Raw genomic sequence first — 15,818 nt, 5'->3', positions numbered from 1 at the left:
GGAGATTGAGACAAGACATACCCAACGGTTGCTTGTCATATGCGGGGATGGAAGAGAGGAGAGACGCTCTCGAAGAGGAGGGACTCGGGATCCTACAAATTCAGAAGAGATAGTTAACTGTCTAGGAGATCGAGGTCCTACAATATTAGACGAAATAGTTAACTGTCTGGAAAGTCGGTCTTAGTAGCACATCAAGCCGAATTGTTACTGGAGTTAGGGCACTTACTAAATAAATGGAACCAGGTCGGCCATCACAGGGTGGTCTTAATAATAGCGGCGTTCAGGGTCCACCCGTAGGCTGGGGCACCTCGCAGCAAAGACGCTGTGGCGTAGAGGGTGTTGTCAAAGTGGTACGTCTGTGAAAAGGACCAGGGTTTTAGTAAGAGTGACAAATGCGGGCACATAAGGAATAGCTATGCCCCTAGGCTGGGGCACCTCGCAGTGAAGACGTTGTGGCGTAGATCGTTCTGTCAAAGTTGTACGTCTATGAAAAGGAACCAGGGTTTTACTAAGAGCCACAACTGCCGGCACATAAGGAATAGCTACGCCCGTAGGCAGGGGGATGTGCTTACCCGATGTGGAAGGAGTTAATCCATCTGAGCGTGAAGCGCGGTCAGCAATGGAGACCGGCTTCTTTCTGGTCATGGAAACGGGCACACGTGACCTAGGACGTCACGGTAAATCATGGCGAGAGAGATAGGACTATAAGAAATTGTGAAAATGAAAAGAACGGGCTAGTATTACATGCCTGTTTTCATTGGAAGTACTGGGGATAAGGAAAAAATATTTCAATCATGTGAGCGATTGGTATTTAACACAACCCTATGTATGGATAAAATAGTGTCTAACAGTTTAACATATTCAGCATACCGAATGATAATGAAGACGCATTTAAAAAAGTACAACACCAAGTAATAAAATCCTGAGCTAGAAAGAGAAACATATATGGCCACATGAATTCATTGGTATTTAGCAATATAATGATCACACGAATATTGAAAATCATCTTTATAAGGAAAAGGAATTCATAAATAGGAATTCATATGGGATTGATATAGCAGCCAGAGCTGCTTAAGAGATATAAGGAGTGAGGACCCCATTAATTCAGAGTAGCTAGTTGTGAAAAAGAGCTATCTTTCTCGTTAAGGCCATTGTGTATGGAATCAAAGTGAAACATCCATTTGAGTTTTTCCCCCCTCCCCTCCAGGGGCACTTGTAAATATTGTATAAATTATTCATATATACACGTTGTGTTATTTAAGACATACTTACATTGTGATTAAACAACAATGTTTGTGAAATAATTGTTTCTTTATTGTTTCCTACTTTGTATATATTATGCTTTCACTTGCTGGGACCCCCTTTCTCAGTGGCTTAAATCTAAGGGCTCAGCTCCGACCGCCTTCTGCACCCAGCCATCATTTTGTCGGCGCATTCGCTCCGTTGCCAGGTTCAACGCAGCCTCATAACTTGGCTTCCAGCCCCAATTTCCCAACTGCAAGGTGTCGGAACGGCTGGGAGGCTTCTCCGTTACTCCCCAGAAGCTTTCGGGGGGGATAGGTGCTGTTTTTGGGCCAGAGCAGGCATCTGCAGGCGGGGAAACAAAGCAATACACGTCTTACCCGCTCGCCATCTTGGCCACGCCCCCTGATAAGAGTTTTTTAAAAGTAAAATAAAACAAGTTATTAATTTTCGGAAGAGAATGAATTGAGATCTGGAGATCCATTCATGCACGTGGCAGATGGGACCGAAGTACCTCTGTAATTATATATATTTTTTATTGTGCTGGAAAAATAATTTCCACGTTCAAGGCTATGGACATCAAATCAGCTTGACGTCTTCATAATGAAACATTGAAGTTTGGCAAAGACATGCTGCAAAGTTATTTCTTTTCTTATCACAGTAACGGGAGAGTGTAAATGGTATTTGGACGAGACTTTAGTGGTCCATCAGTTTTTAGATCTTGTTGAGCCAGCACATGCGCTGCTCCGATACATTTAGTATCGGGGTTTCCAAAGTGCTGCCACAGCAGGCTTTTGTTGGCCTAGCGCTTGCGTTCACAAGAACGCGCGCAGCCGCAATCTGCCTCCCTTCCAGCGCTTCCCAGCTGACCGAGCTTAGCCGTGTATGATTCCCAATGAAGCTCCCGCAGGTGCACATCACCGTCCACCGTCCAGCCTAGCGGAATTATCGCAGCACCCCAATCACTATCCCGTTAAAATGTGTCTTGTTTACTTCTCAGCCGGGCCCAATTAATAATTAGCCTGCAGGCACGCTCAATGAATCTCCCACAGCTGCACGTCGCCACTCAATTTAGGGCTTCACTGCCTTTGCGTCTTGTTGGTCATGTTCATTTAAACAGAGACTAGCGCATTACTTTTTTTTTTTTAATTAAACATTTGCATTCAGTTTGCCAGAGACCGTACATAAATGGCCCTGACTCTTTTACTTCGATAATTGGTAAAGATCTTTGCTTGTCTTCCCGCTCCCTTTTATTCCTTGCACTTTGTTCGACTAGCCTCAACCTATACTTTCAATGGCATGTGACCCTTTTAGTCTTTGCCCCCATCTTTTCTAACCTGTTGAAGATTTCCACCATCTTAACTCTCCTTGGCTATGTTCGGACCTTTCACGTACACAAACCCTTACTATCTCGTGTTTTATATTTTTTTGTCTTCGTTTTTTGCAAATCTCTGTAGATCCCGCTCCTTTCATACCTAGTAGAGATTCCACAAGGCACAAGTTGTGTCCCTGCTCATCACTTTCGCTGTTCTCTCCTTCACTTCACAGTGCAATTGTATTTCTGCAGGCTCCCATACCTTATGTGTCGAGTCCATCCTGCCCCCCCATAGTTTGCATTACTACAATGTCGTCAGTGTGTAACGTCTCTCACAGACACTCTCTCACAGACACTCTCTCACAGACACTCTCTCACAGACTCTCACACACTCTCACGCAGACTCTCACACACTCTCAGTGACTCTCTCACACAGACTCAGTGAGTCTCACACACTGTCACAAACACTCACACACTCTCTCACAGACACACTCACACACTCTCTCACAGACACTCTCACACACTCTCTCACAGACACTCTCACACACTCTCTCACAGACACTCTCACACACTCTCACAGACACTCTCACACACTCTCACAGACACTCACACACTCTCTCACAGACACTCACACACTCTCTCACTCTCTCACAGATACTCTCACACTCTCTCACAGATACTCTCACACTCTCACAGAGACTCTCACAAACACTCTCACAGGCACTCTCTCGTAGACACTCGCTCACTCCCTCTTACAGACTCCCTCTCCCACTCTCTCACTGACTCACTCTCCCACTCATTCTCACTGACTCACTCTCCCACTCTCTCTCATGGACTCTCTCACTCTCCCTCACTGACTCGCTGACTCTCTCTCACTGACTCTCTCACTGGCTCTCTCGCACTGGCTCTCTCGCACTGGCTCTCATTGGCTCTCTCTCACTGACTCTCTCTCACTGGCTCTCTCTCTGAATCTCACTGACTGGCTCTCACACACTCTCTCACAGACACTCACACACTCTCTCACAGACACTCACACACTCTCTCACAGACACTCTCACACACTCTCTCACAGACACTCTCACACACTCTCTCACAGACACTCTCACACACTCTCCCAGACACTCACACACTCTCTCACAGATACTCTCACAAACACTCTCTCGTAGACACTCGCTCACTCCCTCTTACAGACTCCCTCTCCCACTGACTCACTCTCCCACTCCTTCTCACTGACTCACTCTCCCACTCTCTCTCATTGACTCTCTCACTCTCCCTCACTGACTCGCTGACTCTCTCTCACTCTCTCTCTCACTGACTCACTGACTCTCGCACTGGCTCTCTCGCACTGGCTCTCATTGGCTCTCTCTCATTGACTCTCTCTCACTGGCTCTCTCTCTCTGAATCTCACTGACTGGCTCTCACACACTCTCTCACAGACACTCACAGACACTCTCTCACAGACACTCTCTCACAGACACTCTCTCACAGATACTCTCACACACTCTCTCACAGACACTCACACACTCTCTCACAGATACTCTCACACTCTCACAGACTCTCACAAACACTCTCACAGACACTCTCTCGTAGACACTCGCTCACTCCCTCTTACAGACTCCCTCTCCCACTCTCTCACTGACTCACTCTCCCACTCTTTCTCACTGACTCACTCTCCCACTCTCTCATTGACTCTCTCACTCTCCCTCACTGACTCGCTCTCACTCTCTCTCTCACTGACTCTCTCACTGGCTCTCTCGCACTGGCTCTCATTGGCTCTCTCTCACTGACTCTCTCTCACTGGCTCTCTCTCTCTGAATCTCACTGACTGGCTCTCTCTCACTGACTGGCTGACTCTTGCTAAAAGACTGACTCGCTAAAAGACTGACTCTCGCTAAAAGACTGACTCTCGCTAAAAGACTGACTCTCGCTAAAAGACTGACTCTCGCTAAAAGACTGACTCTCGCTAAAAGACTGACTCGCTAAAAGACTGACTCTCGCTAAAAGACTGGCTCTCGCTACGAGACTGGCTCTCGCTACGAGACTGGCTCTCGCTACGAGACTGACTCTCGCTACGAGACTGACTCTCGCTACGAGACGGACTCACTCTCACTGTCTATCTCACTGACTCGCTCTCTTTCACTCGCAGACTGACTCACTCTCTTACTCTCATTCACTCTCACTGACTGACTCACTGACTCTCACTCTCTCACCGACTCTCACTCTCTCACTGACTAACTGACTCTCTCTCTCACTCACTCTGACTCTCTCTGACTGACTGACCTTCACCCTCCTATTATTTATGCCCCCCATAACAAAAAAAAACACAACAAGCAACCATTGGGATAGGCAGATACAGTTTCCCAGCATTGAAAGGACAACAAAAAACTAAAGACATTATTTTTAATACTTTTTTAATATGGTTGTTTTTGTACATAATGCTTTTTTGGTCATATCTAAGGTAACAAAATGCTTCTGACACTTCTTTATTATAACTTTTTAGCATGCTGCAAACTTCTGTACAGCACAGCTGAAAGACATAGGTAAAGTCAATATCTCTATCTCTGGCTAAACACTTATAAGTTCCCAAAGGCGAGACCTATTGGCTATGCCAGTGCTTGTTTTAAATCTCACTAACAGTGGAAATAGGATTATGCTATCTGCTACCTTTAACAGTACTTTTCCAAGGTGTCCCAGCTCATAGGTGACTGATTCAAAAGGTGGTACTTGTACATTAAATGAGGTGGTATCTTTACCACCTCTTTTCAGTCAATGCACGAAGTCCAGGGAAGTGGTCAAATAACCTAATTTGATCAAGAATTTAAAATAGTTTTTTTTTGGTGTGTGCATTTTTGAATGCTAAAATACATTAAAGTTGTTTTCAAGAACACGAAAGATTGTTTAATTTCAATAAAATTGTTAGCAAATAGTTTCTTTTTTCTTTTTAATTTGGCAGGAAAATTAATGTTTGTAATTAATGAAATGTGTGGGCCTGTGAGATTTCATTTGTAATATGATTGTTCATCCTAGATGTGGGAAGCTGAATAACCATTTAGAAGCTGCTATACATGAGGCCATGAGCGAGCTGGACAAAATATCTGGAAGCGTAAGTTTACATTTCCGTGGTAAATGTTTAGTTAATATTTACTGTGTCAGTGCAGAAATCTAAATAAAATAGATATATTCAGTGGCTTTGTATGTGAAAACTGTGTACCATGTCTCTCCTTGTCTTCTATTCGAAGATGACGCAGTACTCCTTGCACAAACAGCTACTAGGCTACAACTGCTCCTTATGTCTTTTACTTAATTTATGTTTGATTTAGACCCAATTGTTAATAATTATAAATCATTTACTATGGTTATTGGACTTAAATATATATAAATCCAGGAGTCACGTGATTTGTGGGGTTAAAATTGACAGAGCTCCTTCTTTGGATTATCTGGTGATACCCATTGATAGTGGTCTACACTGGGCACACTTACTTAATATTAGAGCGCAACAATTACAGGGAGTGATTGAAGCCGTTTTTCGCTTCTCAATCAGGCTCAGGGCTATACCAACAAAGGAGCTGTGGCTAAAATATAAAAGTAAATGCATCTCTGAGGATCTTCATGGAGCTGGTGTTTGGATTATGTAAATGTTGATCTTTCTACACATTGCTCTATTTATTTGTCCGATAAACAATCCTGAAAATGCCTTTTGATATTTAGATTTCTTGCGCTCTTCTCTATTGTATATGCTGCAAGAAAACACTAGACAGATCAAGGGTGCAAGAGAAACAGTTGTAAAAATGCTATTAGAAAGAACCCAATTGTAGTCAATAGGATTAACTAAGTGAGACATTTATTGCTCCATAGTCGACTTGTAAACATTTTTGCGGATATCCTCATTTTATGTTGTAGATTGGCTTCCCAATTAATGTCTGGTACTTGGTGTGCCTCCACATTTTAATGCCTTGTGTGGCTGCCATGTTAATATTATTTTTTTCTACGACAAATTATATCATTAACCACATATTGATTGCTTGCTTTCTAAACCCAGTAAAGTTCTTATAAATATTCTTAATAAATTGGCTAACAATATTTTTTTGGTCTTGAAATCTGACAAACTGCCAAAAGGCTTTTACCACATTTGTGATGTTTGTATTGTGTAGTGTGCTTGGTACGTGGCATTGGATATGTTTGTTTGGTCTGTATATTTTGTATGTGATGCTGGGTGTTTTATGTTGTGTGCTGCATAGCAGTCTGACGTGATTTGAGAGGAGATGGTACATTATAGTATCAAAAGCTTGGAGTGTTTTGATACAAATAGAAAAAAATATTTTCGAGGTGTATGAGCTGCAGATCACACACTTTGCATTAGATCGCCATCTGGTGTTGGGCTCGGATGCTTGCACCTTGTTGTTGTCTTGGAAGAAGTCTTTGTAGTCACGAGATAGGTGACTCCTCCCTTGGACGTTTGTGCATATGGGCATCGACTTCATCCTCGGATAGTTTTTTTCTGCCATTGGGTTCGAATGCAACTTTTGCGCACCGGTTCGAAACTTCGTTTTAAAATTTTTCCGGCATGCAAAACTTTCTCTAACTCTTCCAATTCACTTCGAACACCAACATTTTTCGACGCGCCTTTCATCGGTTCGATTCCAGTCATTGGCGCGGGCCACTGGGCCTATCCACGCCATTAAGGCCTACGGCTCATGAAAAGGATGCCGTTCAAAAAATGCCCCCAGTGTGGAGCAAAGTTCCCACACAGTGACCATCATAAGGTCTGTAACCTGTGCCTCTCGCTGGAACACGACGAGTCCAGCTGCCAGGCCTACGCCTCTTTTCAATCGAAAAAGACTATCCGAGATCGTTGGGCTCAACGACACATCATGGTGCATAGATCAACTCCAGAACCAGTGGACATCTTCGACGAAGGCCCAGATGTCCTAGAAGAAGATTCAGAAGATCTAGAAATTGTGTCAGAGGCAGAAGATTCAGACAACCCCATCACTCCTGGTCAATGAGTGAGTACAACTGCCCGTGCCCCAACCCCACCACCAAAACAGAAGGCATTGGTCAAGACTTTGCCTGCTGGCCCCAGTGGCAACCGAAAACATACTTCAGAGGCCCGGCTCCAGGCCCGGCTCTGAAGAAGAAAAACAAGCTTTCTGGTAGCTCTGGACCGAGCAAACCACATATAATAGTCCCACCGGGGCCTTCGGTACCGAAACCCAAAGAACACTTGGCTCCAAAATCGGCTCCGACTCCTGCCGCGCCAAAAGACAAACCGGGCCCGAACACCTCAAGGCCCTCGGATAAACCGGCGTCGAACACTTCTAAGCCTAAAGATCCCACCTCGGCTCCGAACCACAAACCTTCGGAACCCGAAAAACAAGCCAAAGGATTCTACCACGCCTCCTATGGCCAAAGAGCACAACACTCAGAACCAGCCCCGCTCGGAACTGTAAAAATCGGCGCCAAAAGCAGTTATCGAGGAAGAGTAACTTTTTCGTCCGGATCCTGTTGATTCCAAACAGAAAAATATCTACATTGACCCTAAAACAGGACATGTCACAGCTGTGCCATGCAAGAATAGGAAGTTAGACACAGCACACACCCCTCCAGTGCCTGTGAAGGACTGCGCCATGTCACCTATGCCTCCTTCTCCTGTCTTTCCTTCTAATCTCCTTCCTCTCCCCAAACCTGTTACACCACCTCTACCTGTAACTTCTCCACCACATACACCACAAAATGATGATGATGATGATGACCTAGGGGTGGGGGGAGACCCTAATGACCGGTTCACGGATCCACACCACCCACAAAACGATTGGGATTACAACGACCCAATAGATCCATGAGACCTCCCAAGCCCCCAACCATACCCAACGAAACTATCTCCACCAGACAACAATATTGATTTTGCACAATTGATCAATAGGGCTGCTGTTTTTCACTGTGTGCACATGCACTCCGACACAACAAAAGGGGATTTCCTTCTAGATATATTTCAACAGTCCCAAAAAATTGTACAAATACTACCAATGTTTAAAGGGGTCATTAAACATGCCCCTGAAATATTTAAAGATCCTGTACAAGCCAGGACTCTTAATCCTAGAATCGATAAAAAAATATATACCTGCCCCTGACGACCCTGCGTACATCAAAGGACAGCTGCCTTTAGGTTCACTAGTGGTTTCCATCGCTAGGAGGTGCGCCAATTCACAAACCTCCAGGGATGCACCACCCCTGGATAGAGAATCCAAGTTCCTAGATACGTCTGGCAAAAGAGGAGCTGTGCAGGGGCCAATCACTGGTGCATATCCAACACTCAAACACTGCTGGCTAGATATAATAGGGCCCATTATGACCATACAAAACTCAAGCAAATGACCTAATTCAAAAGGGCAAATTAATAGATGCCTCAATTAAATGCACCCTTGATGCAGCAGGCACTGCCTCTAGGTCTATTAATATTAGTGTTCTGCACAGAAGGCCTGCTTGGCTACGCATTTCAGGCTTTAAGCAAGAGGTCCAGACAACCATTCTAAATCAGCCGTTCAATCAAGAACAGCTTTTTGGATCAGCTATGGACACTGCCCTTGAGAAGACGAAAAAAGACACCGACTGCAAAGTCCATGGGAGCGCTGCAGTCCCCGCACACACATGGCTCCTTTCGTCGCTCCTTTTATAGAGGAGCCTCCAAAAACATGGGTACAGATTCCTCTTCTTCGTTCAGAAACACCACTCAAACATCCCCCAACAGAGGATATTTTAGAGGAGGATACAGAGGAAACCACAACAAAGGGAGAGGCAGAGGTAACCATAACACTCGCACCTCCCCTGCTGCTAAACAGTGACTTCCCTCCACTCCCCCCAGACCATTCCACTCCGGTCGGGGGAAGATTATTACAGTTCCTGCCTGTCTGGAACTCCATTACAACAGACAAGTGGGTAAGACAAATTATCCAATATGGTTACTGCCTGGAACTTACAGCTATCCCCCAAAACATACCACCCAAGCAGCGTCCAATGTCAGAACATCTTACACTTTTAAAACAAGAAGTTCTGGTTCTGCTTCAAAAGCTAGCCATAGGGCAGGTCCCCTTACTACATCAGGGAACAGGAGTTTACTCCCTGTATTTCCTAATCCCCCAAAAAGACGGACTCTAAGGTTAATACTCAACCTCAGACCCCTCAATCTGTATATACACTCTGATCATTTTGACATGATCACTCTCCGACAAGTGCTTCCACTGCTCCAATAAGGAGACTTCCTTGCCACACTAGATCTCAAGGATGCTTTCTTCCACATTGCCCTACATCCTGCGCACAGGAAGTATCTAAGGTTCGTAGTGGACAGACAACACTATCAGTTCAAAGTCCTTCCATTCGGGGTCACCACAGCACCCAGAGAATTTACCAAGTGCCTAGCCGTGGTAGCAGCTCACCTTAGAATACAACAAATCCATGTCTTCCCATATCTGGACGACTGGCTAATGAAAGCCAAGTCATTCAACCAATGTGTTCAACACACTCATCAAACCATCCAAACACTACACAACTTGGGATTCACAATCAACTACACCAATTCGCATCTCCATGGAATCAGGCTCAAGGACAACTTACAGATCTGGTGTTGGTGACAGCTGCCCACATTGTTCTCTGCAGTGGTGGAACACAACGAACTTATCCAAAGGGCGGCCATTCCTCGAGCCTGTTCCACAGATAGTTCTAACAACAGACGCATCACTCACAGGATGGGAAGCCCATCTCCTCAATCACAAGACTCAAGGCAAATGGACCACTCAACAGAAAGTGCTCCATATCAATTATCTGGAACTACTAGCAATATTCCTAGCACTCAAATCATTCCAACTCCATGTACAGAACAAGGCTGTGTCACGGTTGCGGTTCCCAGGGAGCAGCCATGCACAATACACACTCGACAACTTCCTCTGCTCTACAAAAAACGCTAGTCTCACGCAGGTTGGCTCCCAGAAGGCTTAGGGGCGCCTTCACAGGACAGAGAGGTCAGGTGATTCCTAAGGGGCAAGGCAGGTTCCGATATAAGCCTCGTCCCTTGAGGAAGACTGGGCTTAACAAACTTTCCGGATAGCCATCCCTGAGGATGAGTTCCCGTTTAGCTTCAAGTCCTGGAAACGTTGTTTGCCGAGGACGCAAGGTACTTCACGATCCTGTTGTTGTCCCTGAGTGGAAGACTGCGCCTGTCGGCGCTCTCCTCGCAGAGTCCTACTGTGGCCAGTGTTTTCTGGCCGCCGCATTCTTCATTAATATCCACGAGTCGGAGACAGCGCTTAGAGGCGTTCTCCTCGCGGATTCCTACAGCAGCCATTATTACCTGTAAGCGGCTTCCCCGATAATAGTTCCAACGGGACCGCGAGTCGGAGATACCGCATTAAGGCTCTCTCCTCGCGGTTTCCTAAGGCGGCTTTCATAGCTGCAAGCCGCATCCTTGAGTACTGTTGGTGTCTCCCGGGAGTCGGAGACTGCTCATAAAGGCGCTCTCCTCTCGAGGCATTTTGTTGTTTCCCATGCTCTGCTATTCTACGCAGAGGAGCAGCAGGGATTAAAGGAAATCCTTGCATACTTTAACACCTCCAGACGTTGCCTCTGCCTGCAGTGAGTATTTCTGGATGACGAAGCAAGGTCAGAGTTATCCTTTACTTTCCTCTTCCTACCCGGCTGGGATACGTATATTGTTTTGTGTTACACTGTTTGCAAACGAGAAGTGTATTACTTTGGAAACTTCTTTTGGCAGTAAGCTATAGAGACAACCCCAGAGGATCATTCTGCTTCAACTCCTGAAGTAGCTTATTTTGATACTGTCCTATCTGGCCTTTCGTGTATTGGAGTTTTGCGTCTCCTGGATTTATAGTGGAGAAGGGCACGACAACTCAGGTATAGACATCAGTGAGACTAACACCTTTCTAGTTATTGTTGTTTCTTGTGTACATGTTTTGTGTCTCACCTTCTTTCTAGCATTCCATTCACATACAGAATTACACAAGGAAGGCTGACAATCTTAACCAGACCTGTGATGCAACAGGGCTCTTCTATTTTGGTTTCCCCCTTCCCTTTTTCCCGTGGGTGCTCCTTTTCCTACCGTGTAGTTCATTGCATAGTGGAGGGGCAGTATGTTTGAGGAAGAAGGGAACTACTCTTCACGGCATTGTTCCTGCTGGCTGTACCCAGAAGGTTAGTGGCGTAGCAACTAGGAGCTGCTGACAATCCTGATAGTTTGTCAAGCCCAAGTTGAACGCCCAGCCCGAACGATGGACACTAACGTGGTGTTTACCTCATTGCTGGAGAGCCTATCTGCTCTGCAGCAGGAGGTACAAACCTCGCAGTTAGAAAACCAGGATCTTAAGAAGGAAATGGGTACCTTACGTAGAGAGGTGGCAGGATTGTCACGACAGGGCAGAGGGTCCTATATAAAAGAAGCTACCCTACTTCCTCCTAGTCAGGCCACACATCCCCAGGCTCCTACCCAAAGGGGTGGGTTTTTCAGTGCCATTCCTACTTCCCCCCCCTGTATCAGAATCTATTCCTACAGTGCACATAGTACAAAACACTGGAATACCTTTGGCCCCCCCAGAACGTTTTTATGGAGATCCCAAGAAATTCAAAACTTTTCTGAATCAATGCTGTCTCCATTTCCTCTGTAAACCGGTAGTTTTCCAGGATGAGGCGGCTAAGACTGCCTTTATGATGTCATACCTGGGAGGGAACGCTGCTAGCAGGGTCATTCCGTTGATGGAACGCAACGATCCTGTGTTGCATCACTTCACTGATTTCTTTTCGGAGATGAGAAAACTCCCATATGTTGACATTGGATCAGGAGTTGACCATACTCTGACAGGGATCACAGGATCTGCTCACGTATATTACGACTTACAACCGTCTGGTAGTGGAAACCGACTGGCCACAGGAAAAACGAACCTCCCTTTTTTACCAGGGTTTACGGGGAGAACTAAAGGACGTTCTATCCCAGGTGGTACAGCTTCCCAAGACCTGTGAAGAGTTGATAGACCTTACGGTCCAGGTGGATCATAGAATACAGGAGAGAAAAGGAGACAGAAGTAAAGGGGATCCGCGTTTTTCCTGCCCAGACCTAAGCCTCAATCAGACGACCATTCCAAACAAATGGACCGACCCGAACCGATGCAAATAGGAGGCATTAGAGGATCTCTGACCATAGAGGAAAGAGAAAAACCGAGAAAAATTAAGTTGTGCCTTTATTGCGGAAAAGGTGGCCATTTTATCAGAGAATGACTGGCCCGAGCTCAGTTTCCGGATAAAGGGAACCAACATCGAGGACAAGCGTCCATAGGAACTAAAGAGCCGTCGGAAAACTAACAAGCCAGGATCAGAAGGAGGTCACTGATTCGACAGGAGTTTGGAATAAGATCTCATCCGTTATAGCCAACACTATGCAACCCGCTGTGGCGCATCTGACGGTCCACGTCCATTTGCACCTGGAGGATAACTGGACCATCACAGTTGCAGCATTACTTGACTCTGGGGCAACCGGTAATTTCATTGATCAGAAATACGCTAAGGCCATATGCATAGCTTGGGAAAAGAAAAAGGCCCCAACAAAGGTTCTAGCCGTAGAAGGGACTGCTTTAACGTCTGGGCCTGTTTGGTATCATACGATTCCCATCATGATGCAGTACAGAGAGGATCACTATGAAAAAATCCAATTCGATGTCATAGGCGCTCCTCAGTTCCGCCTAATACTGGGTATGCCTTGGCTTATGTTACATGATCCTGTGGTGGGATTGGCCGCTCGCACCGTGAGTCTGAAGTCCGAATACTGCAGGAAACATTGTACTCAACAAGCAGTCCTTTCTGATACTACCCGAGAGGTCTCACAGGCCCGCCTACTGGCAATCGCAGATGCGGAGTCTGAATATTGCTTTGCTACCTCGTTACCTGAAGAATACGAAGAATACCGGATGATATTCGATAAACAGATGGCTACCCAACTTCCACCCCATCGTGTCTGACTGCCGGATCGAGTTACTTCCAGGAGCGGAGATTCCTTGTAGTCGAGTATACGCTCTAACGGAACCTGAGACTCGCTACTTTCGTACCTATCTTGATGACCATCTCGCTTCAGGTTTCATAAGACATTCCACATCACCCGCTTCTTCTCCTCCTTTTTTTTTATTTCCAAGAAGGATTGCAGCGAATTACGTACCGGCATCAACTACCGAGCGATTAACAGGGTCACAATAAAAAAAACGCTACCCCCTACCCTTTATTCCTGTCTTATTGGACCAGTTAAAAGGGGGACGTTATTTCACAAAGCTGGATCTCTGAGGAGCCTACCACCTGGCAAGGGTGAAACACGGGGACAAATGGAAGACCGCCTTCCGAACCAAGTTTGGACTTTTTGAGTACAGAGTAATGCCTTTTGGGCTCTGTAACGCGCCGGCAGTGTTCCAATACTTCATCAACTAAGTACATCGTGGTTTGTTGGATACGATATGCATTGTATACATAGATGACCTCCTTGTTTATTCATCCTCTCTTCCGGAACACGTACGTCATGTGAGAGCTGTTCTGGAACGACTGCGGCTGCACTCCTTGTATGCAAAATTGGAAAAGTGTCTGTTTCATGTTCAAGAGGTGGCTTTTCTGGGGTATGTAATTAATGCAGATGGAGACCAGCAAGGTGGAAGCAATCACCCGTTGGAAAACTCCCCAACATGTGAAATCTGTATAATGTTTTTTGGGCTTTGCCAATTATTACCGGTGTTTCATAAAAGACTTCTAAAAAATCATACACCCCATTTCTAGCCTGTTGCGAAAAAATACTCCTTTTCTGTGGGGGGAAGAGGCAGAAAGATCCTTCAATATACTCAAGAAAAAATTCACTCAAGCCCCAATTCTCAGGCACCCCGATCCGCAAATCCCATTCGTATTGGAAATGGATGCCTCACAACATGCACTTGGATGAGTGCTGTCTCAACGCCATCCTATTACCGGGCACTTACACCCGGTTTCTCAAAGAAAGTCACTCCCAGTGAGGTAAACTACTCTATTTCAGACAAAGAGTTGCTAGCCATTAAATGAGCATGTGAAGAGTGGAGGCATTATCTTCTAGGAGCACATCACGTTATCGAAATCAATACTGATCACAGGAACTTATTATTTCTGAAGACCGCCAAAGCCCTAACGCTGCGTCAGTTAAGATGGACGCTTTTCTTTTCTGATTACGATTTTGTTATTAAATACCGGCCGGGACCACAAAACGGCAAGGCGGATGCTTTATCCCGCATTGATGATCCTGACAGCTCGTCATTGTCTGACAGACCTGACCCTCCGTCTATTCTTCCAGAAACCTGTTTTCCAAACACATCAATGGCGTTAATTACATCCCAAAACTTCATCGAAGACCTTAAAGTGTCTATAGCCAACATAGACCACGATGCTTGGATTCACGAATCCCCTGAATGTCGCAAGGAACAAGAAGACTTGTTGTATCATTATCAAGCATTGTACGTCCCAGACAGCGATTTACAAAATCAAGTGTTAGCCTGGGCACACGACTCCACGTTGGGAGGGCATCTAGGACGATATAAAACCATTGCTAGCATTGAAGGATCCTTTTGGTGGCCGTCATTGAGGAAAGATACGGAGACGTATCTCCGTAACTGTGCTGTATGTGCTCAAGGAAAGGCCGACCACAAAAAACTTACTGGACTCCTGCATCCTTTACCTGTTCCCCCCAGACCTTGGCATACAGTGTCTATGGATTTTATCGGCGAGATGCCACTGTGCGAAGGGTACACAACTATATTGGTGGTAGTTGACCATTTGTCCAAGATAGGACACTTCGTACCTCTCAAAAGACTGCCTACGTCCGCCGAGCTAGCCCCTGTATTCTTGCAGAACGTAATCAGACTCCACGGTATTCCAAGCATCCTGATCACTGACCGAGGCTCACAATTCACTTCTCGTTTCTGGACAGCGTTGTGTAAGACTATGCACATCGAAGCCAAGCTTTCCAGCAGCTACCATCCGCAAACCGATGGAAAAACAGAACGCTTAAACCAAACTTTGGAGCAATATCTCTGTTGCTTTACGCTCCAAAACTCCTCAGACTGGTATAATTTGTTATGGACAGCGGAATTCGCTTACAACAACGCTGAACATACAACCTTAGGGTGTTCTCCTTCTTCTGTTTAAATGGATATCATCCCAACATGCTTCCCTTTGAATGGCCAATCCAGACTAACCTTCCAAG

The 15,818-nt window shown here is 45.6% G+C and overlaps 1 protein-coding gene across 2 annotated transcripts in view; it reads left to right on the top strand.

The window, feature by feature from the left end:
* The window catches only part of MBD5 (methyl-CpG binding domain protein 5), a 563,198-nt gene that overhangs the window by 459,476 nt on the left and 87,904 nt on the right, over positions 1 to 15,818 (top strand). For both annotated transcript variants that reach the window (XM_086957256.1, XM_086957255.1), the window contains exon 10: positions 5,585 to 5,660. In XM_086957256.1, coding sequence (XP_086813382.1) covers positions 5,585 to 5,660 — 76 coding nt within the window. The remainder of the gene's footprint in view (positions 1 to 5,584; positions 5,661 to 15,818) is intronic.

The sequence above is a fragment of the Lissotriton vulgaris genome, chromosome 2_1 (assembly GCF_964263255.1).
Source record: "Lissotriton vulgaris chromosome 2_1, aLisVul1.2, whole genome shotgun sequence".
Lineage (NCBI taxonomy): Eukaryota > Metazoa > Chordata > Amphibia > Caudata > Salamandridae > Lissotriton > Lissotriton vulgaris.
This window is presented reverse-complemented; position numbering and strand designations above follow the sequence as displayed.